The sequence below is a fragment of the Limanda limanda genome, chromosome 6 (genome assembly GCF_963576545.1).
Source record: "Limanda limanda chromosome 6, fLimLim1.1, whole genome shotgun sequence".
In the NCBI taxonomy this organism is placed as follows: Eukaryota; Metazoa; Chordata; class Actinopteri; order Pleuronectiformes; family Pleuronectidae; genus Limanda; species Limanda limanda.
The window spans coordinates 26,620,782-26,643,844 of record NC_083641.1 but is presented as its reverse complement, the minus strand read 5'-3'; the positions used below and the strand labels follow the sequence as shown (position 1 = coordinate 26,643,844).

General features: G+C 45.5%; 1 protein-coding gene across 1 annotated transcript in view; it reads left to right on the top strand.

Annotated features, from left to right (window-relative positions):
• Nucleotides 1-22,845, top strand: part of cdon (cell adhesion associated, oncogene regulated) — a 37,263-nt gene extending 14,418 nt beyond the window's left edge. The window contains exons 2-19 of the mRNA XM_061073122.1: nucleotides 1,252-1,390; nucleotides 2,160-2,438; nucleotides 2,921-3,067; nucleotides 4,007-4,150; nucleotides 4,241-4,534; nucleotides 4,625-4,894; nucleotides 8,455-8,687; nucleotides 9,140-9,314; nucleotides 10,934-11,050; nucleotides 11,890-12,093; nucleotides 12,636-12,817; nucleotides 14,191-14,296; nucleotides 15,965-16,087; nucleotides 16,292-16,483; nucleotides 17,747-18,042; nucleotides 19,059-19,138; nucleotides 20,974-21,236; nucleotides 22,253-22,845. Of these exons, the coding sequence (XP_060929105.1) occupies nucleotides 1,318-1,390; nucleotides 2,160-2,438; nucleotides 2,921-3,067; nucleotides 4,007-4,150; nucleotides 4,241-4,534; nucleotides 4,625-4,894; nucleotides 8,455-8,687; nucleotides 9,140-9,314; nucleotides 10,934-11,050; nucleotides 11,890-12,093; nucleotides 12,636-12,817; nucleotides 14,191-14,296; nucleotides 15,965-16,087; nucleotides 16,292-16,483; nucleotides 17,747-18,042; nucleotides 19,059-19,138; nucleotides 20,974-21,236; nucleotides 22,253-22,407 (3,333 nt within the window). The 5' untranslated portion in view covers nucleotides 1,252-1,317 and the 3' untranslated portion in view covers nucleotides 22,408-22,845. The remainder of the gene's footprint in view (nucleotides 1-1,251; nucleotides 1,391-2,159; nucleotides 2,439-2,920; nucleotides 3,068-4,006; nucleotides 4,151-4,240; nucleotides 4,535-4,624; nucleotides 4,895-8,454; nucleotides 8,688-9,139; nucleotides 9,315-10,933; nucleotides 11,051-11,889; nucleotides 12,094-12,635; nucleotides 12,818-14,190; nucleotides 14,297-15,964; nucleotides 16,088-16,291; nucleotides 16,484-17,746; nucleotides 18,043-19,058; nucleotides 19,139-20,973; nucleotides 21,237-22,252) is intronic.
• Nucleotides 22,846-23,063: the final 218 nt, after the last annotated feature.

Below are 23,063 nucleotides of genomic sequence, written 5' to 3'. Positions count from 1 at the left end.
GGGGGCGTGGGCCAGGAGCTGGGAGAGTTTATTATTTCCTGCCTCCTCTCTCCTCCTCCTCCTCCTCCTCCTCCTCTCATGTTGCCCTCTGAGCGAGAGAGAGAGCGAGCGAGCGAGGGAGCAAGATGAAGAGAGTGAGAAAACGAGTGTGTGAATAAAGCATCTGTGTCTCATTGGACGGGATCACAGAGGAGCGAGTGTCTGCCCGGCGTCGCTCACAGCCAGCGGTGAAACTCCGGGTAATTGATGGATCATTGAGGTCATTTATCAAGCCAGATTTTCTGCTTTTGTATTTCTTTTCATAATTGCAAATTTGAAATTGGACTTTTCAAAGCAGTTTAAAGAATCCGGGTCATTTTTTTTTGTTCTTCCCATCACCTACTGGAGAGGCGGCTAAGCATCTTGACCTGTGTGACTGTTGCTCAGATGAAACTGTGTTGAGGTTGGAGGGGCTCCAAACCCGCTCGGCTCCACTGATCCCACGCAGACATCATCCTTTTTAATTTGACCCCGCCCCTCGGCCTTTTTCCGCTAACGTCTGCGAGCCGTCCAGGCGCCAGTGTGAACATCACAGCTGGACGGCCATTGTCCCTCCGGCCTCGGGCTCCGAACCTCTGCACCGGGTAGCAACCTGGGATCAAAGCTGGCCCCGGATTACTCTTAGCAAAAAAGAAGGGAGGAGGTGCCGCAGTCGGAGGGGGGGGGGTCGGGTTGAAAAGGATCGAGGAATGCTCCTAATTACGTCCCCTCCACTCCTTTTCTGTCTCTCTCTCTCCGGCTCCTCTCTTGTCTCCCCCCCCCCGTGTGTGTGTGTGTGTGTGTGTGTGTCTGGGCCTGCACTTCAGGCTACAGTGAACCTGTGAGGGAGCAACACTCTGTGACAAGAGAGTGATATTAAGAGCCAGGCGACAGTCTCTCCAGAGCCACTCCATTAGCGCCAGATCTTAGCGGGCCCAGCGTGAGGGGGGGGGGGTCCGGGAGGCAGAGGGGGGGTCCGGGAGGCACAGGGGCCTCCGTGGAGACAGTGAAGTGGGTGAGAAGACGGGTCACAGGACCGGGGAGGGAGCTGGAGATCAAGGAGTGTGTAAAGAGGATGTGTTGTGAAGATTAGAGAGATTGTCGTATAGAATTCATTTCGAGTGGAGTTCGGTCCCCCCCCCGGCTCACATGTTTTACAGTGTGTTTCCGTCCCTGTGCACGTGCCGAGCTCTGGTCTGATGTGTTTCTCGTCTCCTCTGTGTTTTGTCGCAGGTTTGCAGAACAGACGGAGGCGTACGTGCCGGACACCACGGCTGCTGACCGGGGTCCGAGACCACCATGGACAGTGGCCTGAGGGTCCTCCTGTCCACTGTGCTGTGTCTCAGCCAGTCGCTGCTCATCAGCTGCTCAGGTAAGTTTCTCTCTCTTACACTTGTCTTTGGTTCTGAATGTTTATAAAGAGGACACGTCTCCAGCAGAAGAATCCTGGATAGAGACGCTTCCATCTTGTCCTGGTCATGTCATTTGGAGTCATTCGATCCTGATGATACACCTGAGTCAATCTCAGCTGTCAATCAATCTAACCCTAAGTCTCAGCCTCTCAAATAACTGATTAAAATCAATAGTATCAGGAAAATAAACATTTGGCCAAACATCAGTTTGTTAAGAGCGACTTCAAATGACAGAAAACAACTTTGGGAAACATGTATTTAACGTGGTGGTTTGTGAACTGGCCACAAGGGGGCAATCCAGATGTTTTGGCTTCACTTTTGGGGAGCTGTCATGTGACTATTTATATTTTCTATTTTTTATAATCAAGAAAAGATCATTGTTTAATGTTACACATATTGTTCACTGTTACATTATTATAGCTCTTATTATTTCAGTTGCATAATCTACAAATTTCAGCCTCATCAGTTTGCTTGTTGCTGTTTTCATCAAATAAAACCCTAAAATAACTCAATAAAAAATAATAATACAATAAATACAAATAGTACAACTGTAAATTAATAACAATTTAGTTTATTTAAAAATATATATATTTCTTTGTTTAAATTTGTCAAGGAGTTATGTCTCAAAACAATATCTTTGTGTAATTTGAGCTATTTGACCCTTCATGACAAAATTATTGATTGATCATCCTGAACCTGTCTTTCTTTCTTCTTTCCCCCCCCCTCCAGCTCAGTACCCGTTCTTCAGCTCTGAACCCGGCTCCCTGGTTCAGAGTCGCGGCTCCGTCGCTCGCCTGCGCTGCTCGGTGAATCCTCCGTCCGCCGCCGTGTCCTGGCGCTTCCGAGGCCGTCCCCTGGACCCGGACGCCCTGCCCGACGTGGAGCTCAGCGGAGGCTCCCTCACCATCTCCTCCCTCCAGCCGAGCCACGCCGGCGCCTACCAGTGTGTGGCACGCTTCGACCACGGGCCGGCCATCGCCAGTCGCCTGGCGCGTGTTGACATAGCAGGTACGGATACAGAGAACGACCCCTCTGTGCATTCTCGTGCTCACTTCAAAGCTGCGTGGTAGAGAAAGCAAGGAAGTTGCCTTGAGAGCGGGAAGGCCGTTCTGTAAGTGTTGAACGCTGCCTGCTGCTGAGCGGCCGAGGGGAAGGAAGCAGTCGGAGTGTTTCTACTCGGGCACCGATCCAGATGCCTCTTGACCGGTATCCTTAATGAGCCTCGGGGCTTTCCTGTGTGGTGTGTTATGCTCCTGCTGGGACGCCGCTTGCTGTTGGACACAACACTCGGGGGTTGACCCTGATCTACAACTGTATCAAGCTCAATAGAATCACTCGCTGCAACAATAAACAAACCCAGTGATCCAACACAAACAGCTGGAGTAGCACTGTCGGCCTCCGCTGCCGCTCAGCTCGGATGGAATGTTTCACATGCTGCAGAAGAATCCCAGTTTGACTAAAGACTTCGTCTGTTTCTCTCACCATCGCAGAAATCACAGAATATGAAGCCGGCAGACGACGGTCGTTGTCGGTGCAGGAAGGAAGCTCGGTGCTCATCGAGTGTCCGCTGCCGCACAGCGTCCCGGCAGCACGGCCCCGGCTCAAGGTCCGAGGGGAGTGGATGGAAGCGTCCACAGGTTCGTGTGAAACCAGTGAATTATGATCTTCAGCTGGAGATTAATGATGTGATTGTATATAACATAAACAGTAGTAACAAGAGCTTTGGTTTTATTAATCTAGTGCAGATTGTTTTGCAAATCAGTGAGCAGAAATACCTTTGGATTGATGTGATTATATTAAGTGTTTCTTTTAGAATTTTCACATATTTAGTCATTTAATTAATTTCTCTTTTGAATTTCCAGATTTTTTACAGCATTTTTACCATATTTATTATTGTACAAAAATTGAATTCACCATTCATGGTGTAAGGTAAACACTGGGTTTTATGCAAGAGCCACAAACAGATTTGTTTAGTTCGTACACATGATTATAGAGAATTTACCAATTTTCCTGAATTTTGAGTTTAATGCAGTTAGGAACAGAATTTAAGAGTCACGTGAAATGACTGTTTTCACTGATGGATTTTATATTTCATTAGTTTGGAGCAATTACAAATAAATACATAAATTATAGCTCATAATTTCGTTGACATTATTCTGTTTAACTCTACATTACATTACATTACATTACATGTCATTTAGCTGACGCTTTTGTCCAAAGCGACTTACATATTTTAGTACACTCAGCATTTTATGAGAGGCCAGTTAGGAGGGTTCAGTATCTTGCCAAGGACACTTCGGCATGCAGATGGGGAAGAGTTGGGATTGAACCGGCAACCTTCTTGTTGGAGAACGCCCACTCTACCCCCTAGGCAACACCGCCCTCTCTACAATCTTAATCATAATTTGACGCTAAATTTAATTATGTAACTACTAAAGGTCGCGCGTACCAGGCGTTTAGGAATATCTTGCAAGAAACATTTAAGAACAAGTTTGTGCATCAGGCCCAGTATCTTCAATCTTTGTGTGTACGTAAGTTGTGTTATTATTGAAAATACTTCATCCTTCTCTTTCCAGGTGATTATTTAGTTCTTCCGTCTGGAAACCTTCAGATTGTCTCCGCCTCGGTCCAGCACCAGGGGATGTACAAATGTGGTGCGTTCAACCCGGTCACCGGGGAAACCGTCCTGCAGCCTTACGGCACCAAGCTATCAGTGAAACGTAAGTCAGGTGGTCTCTCATCAGGACTCTTTCTTCTCTCAGCTGTGTTTTCTGTTATCGTCCGCTAACGTTGGACATTTGTTCGTTTAGATTCAGACGCCCCCTCCTCCTCGGTGCGGATGGTTTACCCCACCGCCCCCGTGACGGTTGTGGTGCTGCAGTCGCGGCCTCTGACGCTGGAGTGCATCCTGTCTGGTCGTCCTGCACCGGCGGCCAAATGGTTGAAGAACGGTAAGGAGGTGTCACCGGCGCCTCATCGCCAGCAGCAGCACAACAACCTGGCGTTCGCGACGGTGACGAGGAGCGACGAAGGGCGGTACACCTGCGCCGCCGAGAGCGAGCAGGGGGGCGTGGTCAGCGCCAACTACACCGTGACCGTCCTCGGTGAGACAGAGAGGAGAGAGAGAGTCTCTACGTGGTGACTGGTTTCAGCAGGTGGTCACGGAGGTTAACGTCTCGTCCTGTCCTCCACAGAGCCCGTGTCCGTCCTCCAGGGTCTCACGGACCAGCTGGTCTCCCCCGGCTCCAGCGCTTATTTCACCTGCGCGGCGAAAGGAAGCCCCGCCCCCAACATCACGTGGCTGTTCAACGCTGATCCCATCACGCCGTCACAACGCTTTCAGATCTCCGGAGCCTCACTCGTCATCACAGAGGTGACACCACAGGATGTAGGCGTTTACCAGTGTGTGTTGGATAACGGGATCGGCTCGGCCCAGTCCCAGGGGATGATGACAACACAATCAGGTGAATATCCACAAGCTCTCTTATTCTGATTTGTTATACTGAAGCTATCTCTGTTTTTCTTGTCTTTTTTAGTCATGTATTGGGTGACACAACAGCTGAATGGTCAAAAAAACAAAATACATGATATTGTAACGTCCTCACGTAGAGAGGACAGGAAGCTTCTTCGTCGTTTATCAACTTTATTAACTTTTACATGAACATGTGCCTTTTTCCTTCACTCCGTCACTCGCGCGCATCAACAACAAACTAACTTCCTCATTGCCACCCAATCCCCCGCAAATACCAGCCAATGGGAGAGCCTCTTTACCAAAGAACCCATCCTATTTGTTTAAACAATCACATGTCCTGCCCCCGACCCCTTCACTGCCGCTCAGGACATCAGAACACTCCTTAAACACAATGTCTTACTGACAACGGCCAACAATCACACATAACCATAAACCCCAGTCCGTTACACTATAATACAACTTTAACTTTACCCCAGTGCTTCAGAAAAATTATTAAATAGGTTTTTTGCCTCCTTAAATCCTTAATTTCTTGCTGGTGTTAGAAATCCTGAAGGTTTCTCAGCAGGTTCTCTGTGGGCCTGCACGTACAGTACCTGCAGGGAGTCCTTGCTGTGTGTGTGTGTGTGTGTTTCTGAGGCTGGTAGGAACGGTTTGGCCAAGGCCGCCCTCCTCCTGAGCCTTGAACTGAGCTTGAGCGTGAGAGTGAGCTTTGTGCACGCCGCCGGGGATAAGCCCCCGGACGCTGGAATGCAAGGAGTAGCCGTGGAGGGTTATGACGAGGACCAGACCACCCGGCTGTCAACATCATACACAACTGCCTTTTATTTATTAACACATCACAACCCTCCCCTCCCCTCCCTCCACCGCTCTCTCCCCCGAGTGAACCCCACCACCACCACCACCACCACCCCACCTCTACTCCCAGGGCGCCTCCACGCCAAGGCCCCATTCCTCAGCTCGCCCCGGTGTCTGCCGAGTGATTAATACCGACGCATGTGGAACGTTAGGGAGGACGAGTCTGGAAAGAAGGAGGTTCCCTGCGAAACGGTTGCTGCAGGAGGAAGAGTTTAATATCTGTGGCTGCAGATCGTACACAGAGAACCGAGCCGAGCTGATAGCGAGACGCGTCCAGCGGAGGTAAACACTCCGAGGCGGGTTCGGGCTGCGGCGGTTTGCAGGTACCAGGCGCCGCGGCGTATCCAAGGCTCTTTCCATGCAGAGTAATCGGTCTGTTATTGTAATTCATCACAAGCAGCAAACTGAAATATGTTTGGGTTCAATGTTTGGTGTTTCCAATCGCCATGACAACTCCCTGCTCTCATCCTTTGAGTGGGATGTACCTCAGGGGAGATGTGGTGTCCTTATGCTGACGTGTGATTGGCTGTTTCATCGCCACCACTACTCCCAAAAGGAAACTTAAAAAATAGATGATACGTTGATTTACAGCAAATTAATCTTACAAAAAAAACTAATATCCACTGGTTTAATCTGCTGAAAGTTGGAAGTATCTGATCTGCTTTCTGTTAAAGTCTTTGAAAACTGGATATATATTTGTTTCTTCTAGACTTGTTGGACAGAATTGTTTTAAATTCCGACCTCGGATTCTCCCTTTTTCACTATTATCAGATTTCTCACCTTCACCAACAAGGTTTTCAACTCTGTCCGTTGCTTTATTTGTTAATTTGTCAGCAGGATTGAGCAAAAGCTACTGAACCCAGTGTGGGCCAAGAAGGAATTGGACACAGATCTTCTTTTTTTTGACATTTTCACTGATTTCCCAGGATTTAATTCATGGATCTTGACGAATATAATCAGGGAAATGTAGGGGACTGATATATATTGAATTTAAAGGGACTGTTGCTCTACTGCAAGCCATTCTAGATTTGATTTAAAACCAAATAGGTATATGAGTAATTCAAATAACAGATAAATCATTATTTGTTCTTGAAGTCGCAACTTTGAATTCCCTAGATTTTAATTTGGATCCACACCAATTCACACACACCTCCTTGCATCATAACGCACTCCTCCACAAAGTGTAAATGGAAATCGGCGTAACCCAAACAGACGGGGGGTGAAAAAAGAACCTCCTTGTTGGAGCTAATTAAAACAGATCCATCAACTTGTCCTCTAATAAGCTGAGCTCTGTCCGCTCTGAGGCTCTTGTCTCCGCTGGTAATCCTCCATGAGTTACTGTCACATTTCCTCCCAGGTGTGCTCTTCTCCTCTAATGGACTGACCTTTCTGTTCTGGGAAGGATGAGCGATTCCCTTCCTCCTCCACCGTGACCTTAAATGCCTCCTCCTGCATCAGTGTGTCGGAGGAGGAGGAGGAGGAGGAGGAGCTCCATCTGTGGTGGAGCCATGAGTCAGAGCCGAGGAGAGAGTGTGCAGGACCGAGCGCCGGGTCTGATTCTCCCCGGTATTTTAATGGTTGGCGTGTGGAATGTGTGGCAGCTGGCCGCAGTCCCAGGATCAGGTCTAGTGTTACCAGCTCCGGGCCTGTTTGTTTTACAGAGTAAACCGGTGGCGCACTCACCTAACACTCCCAGACACCGGACCCAGGCTCCTGCAGTTTGCCCCCTGTGGCAAACCCTCGCTGCTCTCACCTACTTACTCACTTGTTTAGCTTTTAATATTGAATCATGTCGCTCTTTGACCTCGGCCGTGCGGCTCCGGGCCGAGAGGTCTCTGCTCTTGTGGGCAGCGCTCGGTGTCCTCCAAAGCTGCTGTGAAAAAATTCCACCCGGGCGCTGCCAAGCCGGTGTCAGCTGTAATCAAGGCTCCCGGCGCTCGGGCTCGGCCCAGGTGGACTTCTCTGGCTCGGGCGAAGCTTTAATGAAAAAAGAAACAAACAAAGCGTGATTGTGCGGCGCTGCAGCGATCCAGCTCTCTCCAGTTATTTTATGTAGATTAAAAAAGACTTGTTCCAAATTCTGAAAGTTTCCAGCCACCCCTTGTCCTCTGTTGACATGCACTGGCCACCTCTGTTCACCACTGGCCAGCTTTCATTACACCGGGCTTGTTCCTTTGAGGGATGTTCAAAACTCAGCTTAGCCAAGAAACAAAATATTTCACAATAAAAGCAGCATTCATGAAATATACCAGCACATAAGGTTACACCCAATGATTAGATTTAACACGTAACATACTCTTACTGAGGAATAAGAGTACACACAAATAAATATTGAATAAATAACACAATAAACGACCCAAAAAAATGTATTTGGATGTAAATAATCTTTTCTGTATTGTTTATTCTGTAAAATACAAGTTTTCCTATTACCAAATATAAACGCAGATACTCGAGTGAGTTTAGACGTTTTCTCTAATTGTTCATTGATTTCTATTTCTCACTTTAGTTTTTTATCTGGCCAAAGAAATGTTAGCATTGCAAGTCGCTTTATTAGATTTTTTTTCTCTAAATGTTGCTGTTTGGTTGCATTTTGCATTAAAACCTCTCTTACAGGTCGTAACTCCACCGATCGTCTGACTGAACCATGATCTCGTATCGTTCAGACCTCGGTGACATTGAGCTTGTTCTCGTTGACAGATCCTCAGCCGGGGGCGTCGCCCTCTCTCCATCCCATGCAGAGCGACGAGGGCCGAGACGAAGACTCGGGCAACGCGCCGGCCGACCGGGGGGGCAGCGACCGTCCCACCCCCGAGGCGCCGATCATCACCAGCCCGCCGCAGACCCACAAACCCGACATCTACGACCTGGAGTGGAGGTCGGGCCGTGACGGAGGCAGTCCCATCGTTGCCTATTTTGTCAAATACCGCAAAGTGAGTACTGCGTTTCACTTCTTAAAGTCGGATTTCAGTTTAACCACAAGGCCACGACCCTTCACTGAAGTGTTTTGAACTAAACCATCTGAGAATGGGCGAATGTAATTTCTTCATTAAGTAGAGAAGGTAAAGAGCCAGGGCCTGGAAGGACTGAGAGTCGGTCGTTTCCTCTTTAAAGTCCTACGTTTGCCCCAGTAACAATCTCACTCTGACCATAAAACAGCAGCGAAACCAGTTAAGACTTTGTTGGCAGCAGGACTCGGTTCTGCTGGAGCTGGAAACTGTGACAGGAATCTCACAGGCGTCGTTTCCCGAGGTCGTTCGCCGCCGTTCCTCGGGAACAGACTGAACCGTGCAGGATTGCAGAGCGACAGATGCTTCTTATTTGTCATTTTGACTCATGTGTTTGTATTTGTCTGTGTGTGGCCGCGTGTTTGTGTGTGCGTCAGGTCGATGAAATGGGAACAGTGGTGGGGAGCTGGCAGACGGTTCGAGTCCCTGGCAGCGAGAAGACCCTGCGGCTGTCGGAGCTGGAGTCCACCAGTCTCTACGAGGTGCTGATGGTGGCCCGGAGCACGGCGGGCGAGGGCCAGCCCGCCATGCTCACCTTCCGCACGGGCAAAGGTCGGTCCCGTGCAAACTCTACAAACTCTCCAACACTGTGATAATAACCGTTATTAGCAGAGAAGCTCCACTTCCTGTGCGCTGCAGTGTTTCTGGTCGTATTCCTGGGAACTGCTGACCCACTGGAAGACAACACTTTCCCCATTTTTCAATAAAACCGCTGGAGGATTAAGAAAATGTTCAGCTGCCTAAAACATCAACAGTAAATGTCAGGTTTTGGTGTCACTTCCTCTGAGTTACGGAGCATCTGGACATTTCTGGACTCGCTGACGTTCAGCAGACGCTCAGGAAAGAGATTTATCGCAAAAGAAGCAGGAACATGCGTCCGTTTGTGCGTCAATAGGAGTCGGAAAATATGCAAATCACACCGTGTGTTCAAGTCGGGGGTTGTTAGAACCAACTGTGGCTTTTTGAGGCTGATATTTGTGTTTCTACCGTTAGAGAAAACCCACAGAATCCCGTTGTTTTGTGATTAATTGAAGAAGAAACACAATTTTCTACTCAGACGATTATTAGTAAATCGAAGAATCAAAGAAAACCAAGAAATTAAATACAAGCAGATGAGGAGACGGGTTGAAACCTAATATTTTACACACATTATTCCTTTAAATATCTTCCTCCCTCACATTATCCAGTTATAATTCAAAGTTGGATCCTACAACTAAAGGTTTTTGTGTGTTTTTTAGGCCAAATATAAATAAGGACAACTGCAAAAGTTCTGTGAAAAACGAACAATATTGTTATACCACAGCAGGGTTTAGAAAGAAATGTCCTCTGGTCAGAAATATGTCAAACGCTGCCAGAGACCGTGGATATGATCGTCTCCCACGGGAGTTTCTCAACCAAAAAAATGCCAACCAGTCAAAAACCAGGCTCTTGTGTCCAGATGTGGATTCAAACTCCACTCATCCACTCGACAAACTCACATGTTTAAAGGCTAAATTGTGCTTTTGATATTGATTCATTAATAAGTTAATTTACCTGCTCACTGCTCAGTTTAACTGCGTTTTCATTTCCCTTTCTGGTGATATTTTTATGTAAAATTGACCTTGATGCTCTCACCAGCTCTTCTTCATTTTCCAGAAATATCCCCACGGTGAAGAAATACTCAATAACTTACTAATAAAGTTTTAATCCATCCTATTAATACTCAGTTTATTTCAATGAAAGAACCCAAAAACCTAATCCTCCTAAAAACAGTCAAATTAAAAGTGCAAAAATATCATAATCATAACCACAAGGCCATTAAAATTATGTCCTTTGCTTCATCAGTTTGACTCTGTTTGAAGATATAAACTAGATTTTGTATCGTTCTTATGAATCAATCTAATGAAACCCTGATGTTTCATGTTACACATCTCTTTGTGTTTGTGTTGGATACACAATCACATCACACACTCCTTCAAGCAGCAACACGCTCGAGGCGTCAGCGCGGCCGCGTGTGAACGTGAAACCCGCCCTGATAACACCGGAGCAGCTCTGAGAAGCGGGGGGGAAGTCTCTGATTTCAGAGCCAACATCCGGAGCTGCTCCGTGGAACTGATAGCTCTGAAGACCTGTCGGGCCTTGTTTTCTCACTCCCAGCCTTTTCCTCTCTCGTCCCTGTCTCCCTCCCTCAGAGAAAAGCACCACCGTCGTTAAGACCGCCTCCAAACCTCCCGTGGTCCTGATGCCCCCTAAAGCCCCGGAGGACAAGACCCCCAACACGCACTTCGGAGTCATCATCCACGACCGAGGTAGATGTGAGCGCCATCAGTGGGAGGTGTTCTGCTGCTGGAGTGTGTGTGTGCAGATGTTGAGCGTGTGCAGATGTGGACTGTGAGGATGTTCCTGATGATGTAACATGCTGATGGTTATTGTGGAGTTTATGACGAATAGATCTCAGAGGCCACACCCACACCACAGTCGTCGTTAAGCAACCAATCAGCGAGCAGTTGTGTCTACGTCCTAGTTTCCAAACTTATTATTTTCAAACAGAAACGTATTGATGTGGATGAAGCCTTAGTTTAAAAACAGTAAAACTACAGTTGACACCTGTAATGACTGTTTGTCTGAAGGATGCTCGGAGCATGAAGCTGTGAGCGTTCACACGGCTCCAGGGTCAGACCTGACTCTCTCTCTCTCTCTCTCTGTGTGTGTGTATTGTGTGTGTTGTGTGAATGCTTTACTCGAATTACAAGCCTTTGTTGCTTTAACTCACATTAGTCTTTTTTCACTAACCCTCTATTCTCTCTCTCTTCCTCCTGCGCTCTCTGACTCTGTGGCTAAGAGCCCAGGCAGTAAGTACACATTCCTCCACGACACGTCACTGTGATGTGTATCTTTCCTTCTTCTTCTTCTTCTTCTTCTTCTTCTTCTTCTTCTTCTTCTTCTTCTTCTTCTTCTTCTTCTTCTTCTTCTTCTTCTTCTTCTTCTTCTTCTTCTTCTTCTTCTTCTTCTTCTTCTTCTTCTTCTTCTTCTTCTTCTTCTTCTTCTCTGTGAACTTGTTCTGTCCTCCTGTGAGATGTGATGCCGTGACGCCATTTCGTATTCCTCTGCCCAATTCAAACATGTTTTTTTCCCCTTTACGTCCCAGTGCCCGAGGCCCCAGATCGCCCGACCATCTCCATGGCGACTGAGAGCTCGGTGTATGTCACCTGGGTCCCGAGGGCAAACGGCGGCTCGCCAATCACGGCCTTCCGTGTGGAATACAGACGCGGCCGCGTGGCGGAGTGGGTCGTGGCTGCCGATAACATCTCACCGCTCAAACTGTCGGTGGAAGTTCGCAACCTGGAGCCTGGTGAGCGCTCGCAAAACTTTCCTCGGGGTTCCTACGGTCATGAAAAACCTGGAAAAGTCATGAAATTGTAAAATGTGTATTTCCAGTCCTGGAAAAGTCATGAAAAAAAATAAAATCCCAAAAGTTTTGGAAAAGTCATGGAAATTTGTTATATTCATATTTTCATGTCGTTCATTTACGCTGAGTTTTAAATAATTCATATGCTCTCATACTAACTGAGTTAGGTATACTGTATGCCTTGGAATTCTCATTGCTAGTTTAAATACTACATTTTGTCACGTTTTCATTTATACACTGAGATTTCACAAAATGTTTGGACATGGAAATTTGGTTTAAAGTTGTTGAAAAGTCAAGGAAAAGTCATGGAAATCCATTGGTCAAAATGTGTATGAACCCTGTTTCCTCTTCAGTCCATTGAAGCGTGACATGAGTTTTTGGATACCTAACACATCTAAAATGATCTTCTGGGAACTAGTTTAGTCTGTTTAAGATTTATTTTTATTTCCTCTAACACATCCTCCTCCTTGCGTCCTCCTCTTCAGGCTCCAACTACAAGTTTCGCGTTGCGGCCATGAACATGTATGGCGAGAGCCCCCACTCCATCCCCTCCAAGCCCTACCAGGTGCCACAGGCCAGCCCGCGCATGGCGGACCGCCCGGTGGTCGGACCCCACATCTCCTCCACGGACGCCATCAGTGACACACAGATCATGCTGCGCTGGACTGTGCGTACACCCCTGACACACACTGTGCACACGGTACCACAGATCGTTTTAATAGCTTCATTCCTGATCTTAATGCTCATGAGTTTTAATTCACAAAGTATGATGCCTTGATTTTTTCGGAATTAATCTCAAATAAGTCACTTCCTGTAGTTATCAGCTATCAAGTTCTACTTTTTACCTCCACCACGGTTATGGTCTCAAACCAGTCTGTTTATTTGTTGGTTGGTTTGTTTATTACACAAACAGCTGAGTGGATTTCTATGAAAACTTTGTGGAAGGATGTGGAAATTTTGCACATCCTTCCCGATTGATCCCGATTTTTGCTGCAAATCGGGATCAGAGGTCGGATCCGGGAAGAATTTTGGATGTTCTTACGAATAATAAGTTCTTGGATCTAAGGAGCTGATATCTATACGAGTGTGTTCGGCCTCGGTGGAGGATTCTGCTCTTTTTGACATTTCTCGAGCCCAAGTATAAAGTGTCAAGTTTGTAGGTGCTGATTAAAAGTATAAAGTAGCAAAAAAATAACAAAGTAAAAGTATTTTAACGATAAAAACATTTTGATTACAAGTACCTGAGTTATCAGCTATTAAATTCAACTTTTTACCTCCACCACGGTTATGGTCTCAAAACAGTCTGTTTATTTGTTGTTGGTTTGTTTATTACACAAACAGCTGAGTGGATTTCTATGAAAACTTTGTGGAAGGATGTGGAAATTTTGCTGCAAATTGGGATCAGAGGTCGGATCCGGGAAGAATTTTTGACGTTCTTTACGAATAATAAATTCTTGAGTCTGAGGAGCTGATATTTATACGCGTGTGTTCGGCCTCGGTGGAGGAATCTGCTCTTTTTGACATTTCTCGAGCCAAAATATAAAGTGTCAAGTTTGTAGGTGTGGATTAAAAGTATAAAGTAGCCTAAAATAACAAAGTAAAAGTATTTTAACGATAAAAAAACGTTTAGATTACAAGTACCCCAGAGCCTTTTCTTTGCTGAACCATCCAGTGGTCGTATAATTCGGTGACCACCGTGTGTAGTGTCTGTTCCAGCTGGTTAACCTGCATCTGAGTCTCCATCAGAGCGACGATTAGGACTCGAGCACAGATCAAGAGGTTCTGTGTTCGTTTTTATTTCTTCAAAGCCTTTGCAAGGATGTAGATTCCCGCCCCCCCCCCCTACATTTACTTAACCTCAGACAGCCTCATTATGTCCCGAACTTCAGAATCACAGCCTCACTCGCAGCCCTGTACATCTGCTGATAACAAGGCCCGGCCATTAGTCGCTGGAAAACTTTCCTCTCGTTTAATAATTGCCCCGGAAGATTGCTGTAGTCTAACGTGATCTTTTTTCCATCCTCCCCCCCCCCCCTACAGTATAGTCCCACGAGTAACAACAACACTCCGATCCAAGGTTTCTACATTTACTACCGACCCACTGACAGCGACAACGACAGCGACTACAAAAGAGATGTGGTGGAAGGTGAGTTTGTGTTTGTGTGTCTGTGTTGGGAGTGTGTAGCCGGCGTGGAGTGTGTGTTGACGGGCTCATCCGGAGCCGGACGTCGGGCCCACGCTGGGCAGATAAACTGGGAGCCGGCGGGGTAATGGGATACTCTCCCTGTAGTGAAGAGGGGGCATTGCTGCTGTTTGATTTATAGAGAGCGCTGTCCCCGGGCAGCAGGGCTCTTTCTGAAATCTGGTTTTAATAAATGGTTGCCAGCTAATGGGCCAGAGCTGAAATACGAGCCCGGCCAGAGGAGAGGGGCTCAGGTTGCTGGTGGAATGCTAACAGAGGAGCCCGGTGCAGAAAGAGGAAGGAGCGATGGCGTTTTAGCATCTGAATGTTTGGCCTCCCGTCGTCTCCTCACTGTCTCGGACCAGTGAGCGTAGAGTTTGGTCAAAACGTTAACGATGAAACCGAGAGGAGGAAAAAGTGAAGATCTGTTCAGGTACTGTATGATCTCTATAGACAGATTCTTCAAGTCAATGTGCAGAATCTGGTTCCAGATGTTTTTTGGCGTCTACTCTGGAATATTGACCATTACCCCCAGAGGCTGATTCGTTGTCAGACAATAACCACTGGGCTCCACATACTGTTTCCACAGAGTTTCAATAAGTGTATTTCAGTGTGTAGTTGTAACCTGCTTCCACTCGATATCGTTATTTAGGTTCACGTTGAAAAACAGATGTAACTTAGATTCGTCTCCAGCATCTAAAATGTCAATGTGGCCGATTCAGCACCGATTTTAACAGGGTTGTCTCCTTTTTTAACTAAAACACACAAACTTGACAATAATGTAGAGTTGTTTGTAAAAAATAGAAAATAAAATAATAAAACCATTCAATGCCAACATCTGGTATTTGAGGTTCAGTTCACGTCCTCTTCCTGTTTCTTACATATTTAAAAAACTGTTATTAAGCATCAACTTGTGTTTAAATGTGACTTAAACTTTGCCTCTGTAATGATTGTGATTTACAGCGCAGAGTACTTTTAATGGTTCCCACTTGAAGGGTTAGAATCCAGCTCGGGGCAGAAGTCACACACACACACACACACACACACACACACACACACACACACACACACACACACACACGTGCAGTCGTTTGTTTCTACGAACAAAACATGAGGAGAACGGCAGCTTGTTTCAGCCCCATTTGTGGGAAATGTAGCATTTCCACGTCGGGAGATTGTCGTCTCATCTGTGATCTCAGAGCACGTAGTTGTGTGATTGTGTGTGGTAGGGCAGCAGCGTGTGTGTGTGTGTGTGTGTGTGTGAGTGTGTGTGTGGAATGGGAATACTGGAGGCCAGCCAGGACAAACACCGAGCTGCCATATATGGAGCTCATCTTGAGTAAAACAACTGTCTGGGCCCTTGTGGGACTGATGGAGTAAGAGAGAGGAGGTGAGGCAAAGAGAGAGGAGGAGGTGGTGTGGGGGGGGGTGGAGAAGGAGAGCGTGAAAGAACATGACCTCCATGAAGGTGTGAGACATGAAGGAGAAGGAGGAAGAACTGATTGTGAGTTTACTCAGGCAACGTGAGTCAACACTGGCTCAGGTAGAGGAGGTGGTTTCTCACCTTTGTCCTCCTTTTTCTTTTTTCTTCTTCCTCCTCTTCCTCCTCCTCGGTCTCTCCTTCCCTCTCAGGTGTGAAACCCTGGCACATGATTGGTCACCTCCAGGCCGAGACGTCCTACGACATCAAGATGCAGTGCTTCAACGACGGGGGGGAGAGCGAGTACAGCAACGTCATGATCTGCGAGACCAAAGGTGAGACAACACAAACTTTACCTCACGAGAAACAACTCATCAGACGTCCAGACACGTTTCTGTTCGATCGCCATAATTACACAACATAAACGCACACTCCTGAGTTTTACGACACCCAACAACAATGGCCTGTATTGTATAGGTTGGTGCTGTGTCATCTTTTCACATGCGTCTCCTCCTCCTCCTCCTTCCGCTCTGCTGCAGCACGTCAGACCCCGGGGTCGCCCAGCCAGCACCCGGTCACCCCACCCGGGGCTCCTCCCCAGGAGACGCCCAGCCCCCCCGGCGGCCTGCTGTACCTGATTGTGGGCTGCGTCCTGGTGGTGATGGTGCTCATCCTGCTGGCTTTCATCGCCATGTGCCTGTGGAGGAATCGTCAGCAGAACAACATGCACAGTGAGTTTATGGATAAGCGGGAAAAGGGGGAAGTCGCTCCCCCACACTGCAGGATGTGGCTTAAAGCTGATGCAGCATTTGTTTATTTGTTTGTTTATTTAAAAGGATCCCCATTAGCTCTACCCTAAGACAGAGCTACTTTTAGTGGGGTCCACATTTAAGACATACATACAGATATCAATATCAAACATTTAAAACATACGTTAAATTACAAATATCAAAAGTTAAAAAACATTAAAATAATGATCATACAATTTTATATTACAGATATCAAAAATTAACTTAGTGGTTATGCAATTTTACCTTTGTCATGATATAAAACACTGATATATCCAATTCCATAGAAGCGAAAACTGCAAACCATGTAAGAGAATACTACACATTTATGTACAGTACATCACCATCTAGTGTCACAAGTATGCTGTACCCAAGTGTTTCATTATTTGCTTTTTGAACATACATCTACGTGTCACGTTTATAATTTCTGTTGGTAGTAGGTTCCATGACTTCATGGCTCTGTATCCCACAGTGCGTTTAAGAAAATTGGTATTAGCATATTGCCACTACAGGTTTTTGGCTGTTTTTAAAAATGAGTGGACAGGATCAGCAAAGAAACTAAACCTGCTCTCAGACATTCACTAAACTCCGGATAGTCTCCAGAGCGGCTGTTTGAGAGAAAGAATGAGAGCCTCAAGACTTTCTACGGAGATTCTCTGATCGTCCACCTTGTAAAAACTCAAGAATAAGCTCGAGACATTTCCAACACACAACAGAAGCAAAAAGGAAAAAAGGAAACACATATCTTCTGTCATACAGAAGAAGACACAGACGAAGGTGTCCAGAGAACCTGTGGTGATAAAAGCCGATGCCGGGCTCACGCTGCATTGGTCATTCAACCTCCGGAGAAAGTCTGGACCTGATTATCTGGACATTCTCCGGAGCTCATATCTGAAAACTCCGATCCCAGGTGTCTTGTATTTCTAAGATATTTGGCCACAACACAGCTCGTGTGGAATATTCCAAGTGCTCATCACACAGATATGGTTCCCACAGCGCTTGCAAAACTCTTTGCCATTATTGGATGGACTCTTTCCTCGACCTTTTGGATTTTATAGCTAAAAGATTTGGGAGAAGCAGCAAATACTGAGTCACAGGTTAAGTTTTTTAGCAACTTGTCACCTGAGTTTCTGGAGCGATGGGATGATATAAACACAGGAACCTAACAGCTGAACTCCTGTCTCTCTCTCTCTCTCTCTGCTACAGAGTATGACCCTCCTGGTTACCTGTACCAGCCGGCGGAGATGAACGGCCACGTGCTGGAGTACACCACGCTGCCCGGCACCAGCCGCATCAACGGCGGCGTCCACAGCGGCTACGGACACACCGGCCCCGTGATGCCCCAGGGCTGCCACCACCTCCACCACAAACTCCCCAACGGCCTGGCGCTGCTCAACGGCTCCGGCGGCCTGTTCTCGCCGGGCCACCCACACGGCCACGATGGCACGCTGCCCCACGGCACCAGGGACTGCGAGCTCTCGCACCCGCACCACCACCACAACGTGAGTGTCGCCCGTTCAGATGCCTCAGAGTACCACAGGCCCTGAGGCTGGGATGCATGATGGTGTTATCCAAGTAGCAGTGGTGGAGGAAGTACTGAAGTTTAGTACTTAAGTAAAAGTACAAGTACCCAGGAAAATAAAAGTACTACACCAACAATCCTACTTAAGTAAAAGTAAAAAGTACTTACTTTTAAATTTACTTTAAGTGTTAAAAGTAAAAGTACTCACGCAATGGGTTGTCTCTCAATGTCTAGGCTGTGCCATTTTGATAAAGAATAGATAGATAGATAGATAGATAGATAGATAGATAGATAGATAGATAGATAGATAGATAGATAGATAGATAGATAGATAGATAGATAGATAGATAGATAGATAGATAGATAGATAGATAGATTACTTTATTCATCCCCGAAGGGAAATTAAGTCGTCATAGCAGCCGGTATATTTGAATACAATAAAATACAATAGAATAGAATAAAATAAAAAATATTGAGGTAGAAAGAATAAAAACAGAAACACAAGATAAATAGGTAGATAAGGTGCAGTGGCAAGATGATGGTAATAGTACTGATGATATGATGGTAATGTTATTGTTAGACAGTATATCAAAATAGTACAGTATATATAGTATAGTATATAATATAACATAATATATATTTTTATATGATAGTAATTATACCAATATAATAGCAGTATAAAGTAATAATGGCAGCAACAGTATATATAATAATAATAGTAAATATAATTATAATATTAACAACATGTACACATGTATAAATATGTGTATGCAGATATAGCTACTGGTAATACTCATGCCTCTACAGATGTCACTACTAGTAATAATTATAAGTAACAACATTTGTTTATTGGAAAAGATGGTGTATTAATTGTGCTTACCCTCTGTAATACTGTTCACACTCTATCTTACAATTCTGCGGATGACAAGTTATCTACCAAGTATTACACAGAGTTTAGTTTAGTGGCTAAAGCTGTGGTTTGTCTCCTCTTCACAGGGTGGAAGCATGTACACAGCTCTGCCCCAAACGGAGTCGTCTGACTGTATGAGCTGTCAGAACCTCTGCAATAACAACAGGTGAGAGAACGAGTCCCACTCTACACACACTACATTCATATGGACACAAACAAAAGACAAATACAAAACATTGAACAATTACCCAAATTCAAGGTCCAGGGGTGATCAATAAATCCAAAAGACAAAGTATCAAACCCAGTACGTGCATACAGTCTCACTCATTGGCCAAGTAGGCTTGCCATTTCTGCCAATGTTTTTCACCTAAATCTTTTTGGAGTCTGACTGAATAAGTCATTTGCTCTAGTACATGTAGTTGTTTTACAATATTAACAAAAGAGTCTGTGGTGGGAGCGTTTTTCTGGAGCCAACATTTTGTGATGGCCTTTTTACTTTCAGCCAGGAAGACCCTAAGTAGGTATATATCAGCTTTACTCAACCAATCTGGCATATTCCCAAGATAGAGAGTTGTTAATAATACATTCATATTAAAGCATAGAACCTTTGAAACAATTTTTGCCACTTCTCTCCAACAAATATTCTTTTCTAATAATATATTAAACTGTTTAAAACAAGTCTGAAGAAGAAACTGTCGTGTGAACAGCATTTTCTGATTGACCTGAATATGATCATCTGTGGAATAAGCAATAATAAATGAAGACATGTGGATTATTCTGTCTTTAGTCACATTATGTAGACGTGTTTACATCTAAATCACTTCATTACGTCCTGTTGGACTTACCACAGCCTTTTAGAACATCAACGTGTGACTTGACGACACATGTCCTGGGTTCACGTGTAAATAAGATGGGAAAAATTGCAAGGAGCTGTAGTTTTTGCAAATATTAGAAAGAAAACACGTGAGGTAGCATCGTACAATAAAATAACTGGCAGAATAACGTCAGACTTTGAATGGTATATTCTATTAGTTACTCGTGTAAAGAACATAATCGAAATAATTCCTTAGTCTCAATACGATCAATTTGTGCTGTCCATGTAAATATAGTCGTTCACAGATATCTTCTTCTTTTATCTCTACATTATTATTCCAGATTATGTTATTTTTCAAGATTCCTGAGTTTATTTTGAATATTAGTCTCATTAAAATTTAAAATGCAACCTTCTTGGAACTGGGTTTGTCACAAATCCATAATTTACCACCTGTCCACCACCTTTTGGTTTGTACCGGATCAAACCAAGTGAAACTCTCACTGAACAATCTGTTTCCTCAAAGTCTCTGAGGATATCACACAAGTTTGCCTGAGAAAATTAAATACTGCTCGAGTTTCATAAGCTGCAGCCGAACAGAAGTGTCCTACTTTGCTCGTGACCCCTGTCGCTCTCTCTCTCTCTCTCTCACACACACACACACACATACACACACACACACACACACACATCGATTTGCCCTCCTGCTAGTCCTGTTTATGTACTTAAGGGTCCCCAGCATCACAGTTTACCCTGTGTGCACCCAGCCAGCAGCCCTAATGAGCCCACTGTTTATTTACCTCTGGCTGCTGGGAAAAGAGGGGGTGTGGTCGCCCCCCCCCTCCAATCCTCATCCCGTTCCACTGAAGCTGAGTTCAGGGAAACTTGGTGAAGATCCCTGCGTGCAACTGTCTGCGCTGGGGAACTTCACCCGAGAGCGAAACCACAATGTGTCACAGCTGTTTAGAGGCAAAGCGACCGGACCTTTAATCTCTGGCTCGACTCTCCCGATGCTTTCTGCAGCTGTGCACGACGCCTCAAGTTGTGTTGGTGCTGTCGTTGTGTTGCACGCTGTCAGGAGTGTTAGCACGAGGGGTTAGCTGTGTGTGTGACTTCCACAGAAAGGAAGAGCCACCTTGTAAACAAATGTCCTTCCTTTTCTTCTCCATCCCCTTTCTCCTGCCTCACAGATGTTACAACAAGACCAACGGCTCGTACTCCAGTGGCACGCTGCCTCTCATGCACCGCGTGGCGCCGTGCCAGCAGGACGGGCTGGAGATGGTTCCTCTGGGCCAGGTGTCCTCGCCGTGTCACGGGCCCGGCAGCCAGATGACCTCCGGCGACCCGGAGGCGGAGGAAGGTTACCGGCCGGACGAGCACAGGGAGTCCTCGCCCTCGCAGCACTCCTGCTGTCTGATGGGGAACAGTGAGAACTGTCCGGCAGACAACACTGGTGAGACACGTTCTATACCAAAGTCTTTCTTATTTAGCCCTGGTTATGTGATTTAATTAGCTTTTTATTCAATTATAATAACTATAGGTTGGGTTGGTCATAGGTTTGAATGACCTCATGCCCTTGTGATCATAATAAAATACATTTTATTCATATAGCACATTATGTCGGGCTATAAACATAGAAAACAAATCAGATTAAAAACATAAAAATACACATCATAATCACATATTTAAAACAATTCTGCCTGATTCTTTTTAAGGAGACATATGATAATATTCAGGTTCATAATTTTAATTTGTGTTATTACTGGAAAAGGTTGATTGAAAACTGAAAAACAGCCTCATATGTCTCCTTTAAATAGTTTATTTATGATTTGTGATGTGTTTCATGGTAAAAGTAGGAATATAACAAATCAATAAAATGATTGATGTTTTACATTTGACAGTAACACATATATATACACCTCTTTAAACCCCAGAGCTCCATGTATGAATAAGCTTAGACAGTCAGAGAAAGTTCATTTGGGCAAAACACTTAAATCCAGAATAAAACACCTTTAAAAGTGCAATACGTCATTTTCAAACTTGTTTTTGTGTGGAAATGAAACTAATGAGACATGCAACAAGTTGAATTGTGATATTTAAAGGTTGTTAGTATTCAGATTGTGTTAATGTTGGACAGTCAGGCAGTTTGTCCTGTCTGTGCTAAACTAAGCTAATCATCTGCTTTTCATCCGACTGTCACAAAATGTTAAACTAGTTCTTTTAGACATTAAAGTTTAAGTGAGAACATTTATTTCCCGGCCGACTCGACTCTAACGGTTCCAGCTCTGACGGCTTCTTCTAAGTGTCTAACTAGCTAGTTTTTATGTAATTACCAGTCCTCGTGGTAAATGCAGACAAAACTATGAAGCATCACCACAAATTACACTGTTGGGCCTCTGCTGAATATGTCCTCGTCTTTTTTTAATACAAAGTATAAAGCTCTCTCTCTCTCTCTCTCTCTGTGTGCAGCGGAGGAGGAGCTGGAGTGTGAGGACCTGGACGGGCCGGTGCTGTGCTGGGAGAGTCTGGGCCTGCCGGACCTGGACTGTGACGAGAAGCCCGGCTGGATCTCCAGCAGCAGCCTGGCAGGAGAGCTGATCCAGCCCGGCCCACAGGAGGTCTGAACCCAGCCCAGTGTGGAGGCTTCACAGGAACCAGACGGACAGAAAGAGAGAGAGGGAGAGAGAGCGAGAGCTGTGGAAACATCCCAGAGGAGCGTGGGAGGACCAGCGTCGGGACAGTCAGAGACACTGTGTGTTACAGTGACCAGGACAGAAAACTGATGACAGAGACACTGGGGAAAAAAGACTGTGTCCCACCGGAGGGAAGACTCTCATACAAGACCCCCAAAAAAACTCTTTAGATGACTTATTTATTTTTTTGTAGTAGAAAAATATTATTTCATATGAATGTATCTGTTTTAAAGAAAAAAAGTTTGTCTTTTATATTATTTATGCCATTCGGATGAGAAATACTGTTTATTTTTGTGGTTCTGTCGCCGCCCGAGCGCGGAGGTTAGCAAGTGTCCGTGTAAAGTTTTGTAATAATATAAAGAGAAGATATGGAAGAGTAAAGCACGGCCTACTTTGATGTCTGTCCCCCCCCCCCCTCACCTCTGTGATGAGTGATGGCCACAGCGAGTTTCCCAGCCTCGGTGATGAGCCGCTCCCCGGCGCTGACCCCTGAACAGGGTGAACATTCCCTGCTCCGCTCAGATTAAGGCGGCTGCTCTCTGCCTCAGTGAATCCTCGATAGCTCATCACTTTACGCAAAATGCACC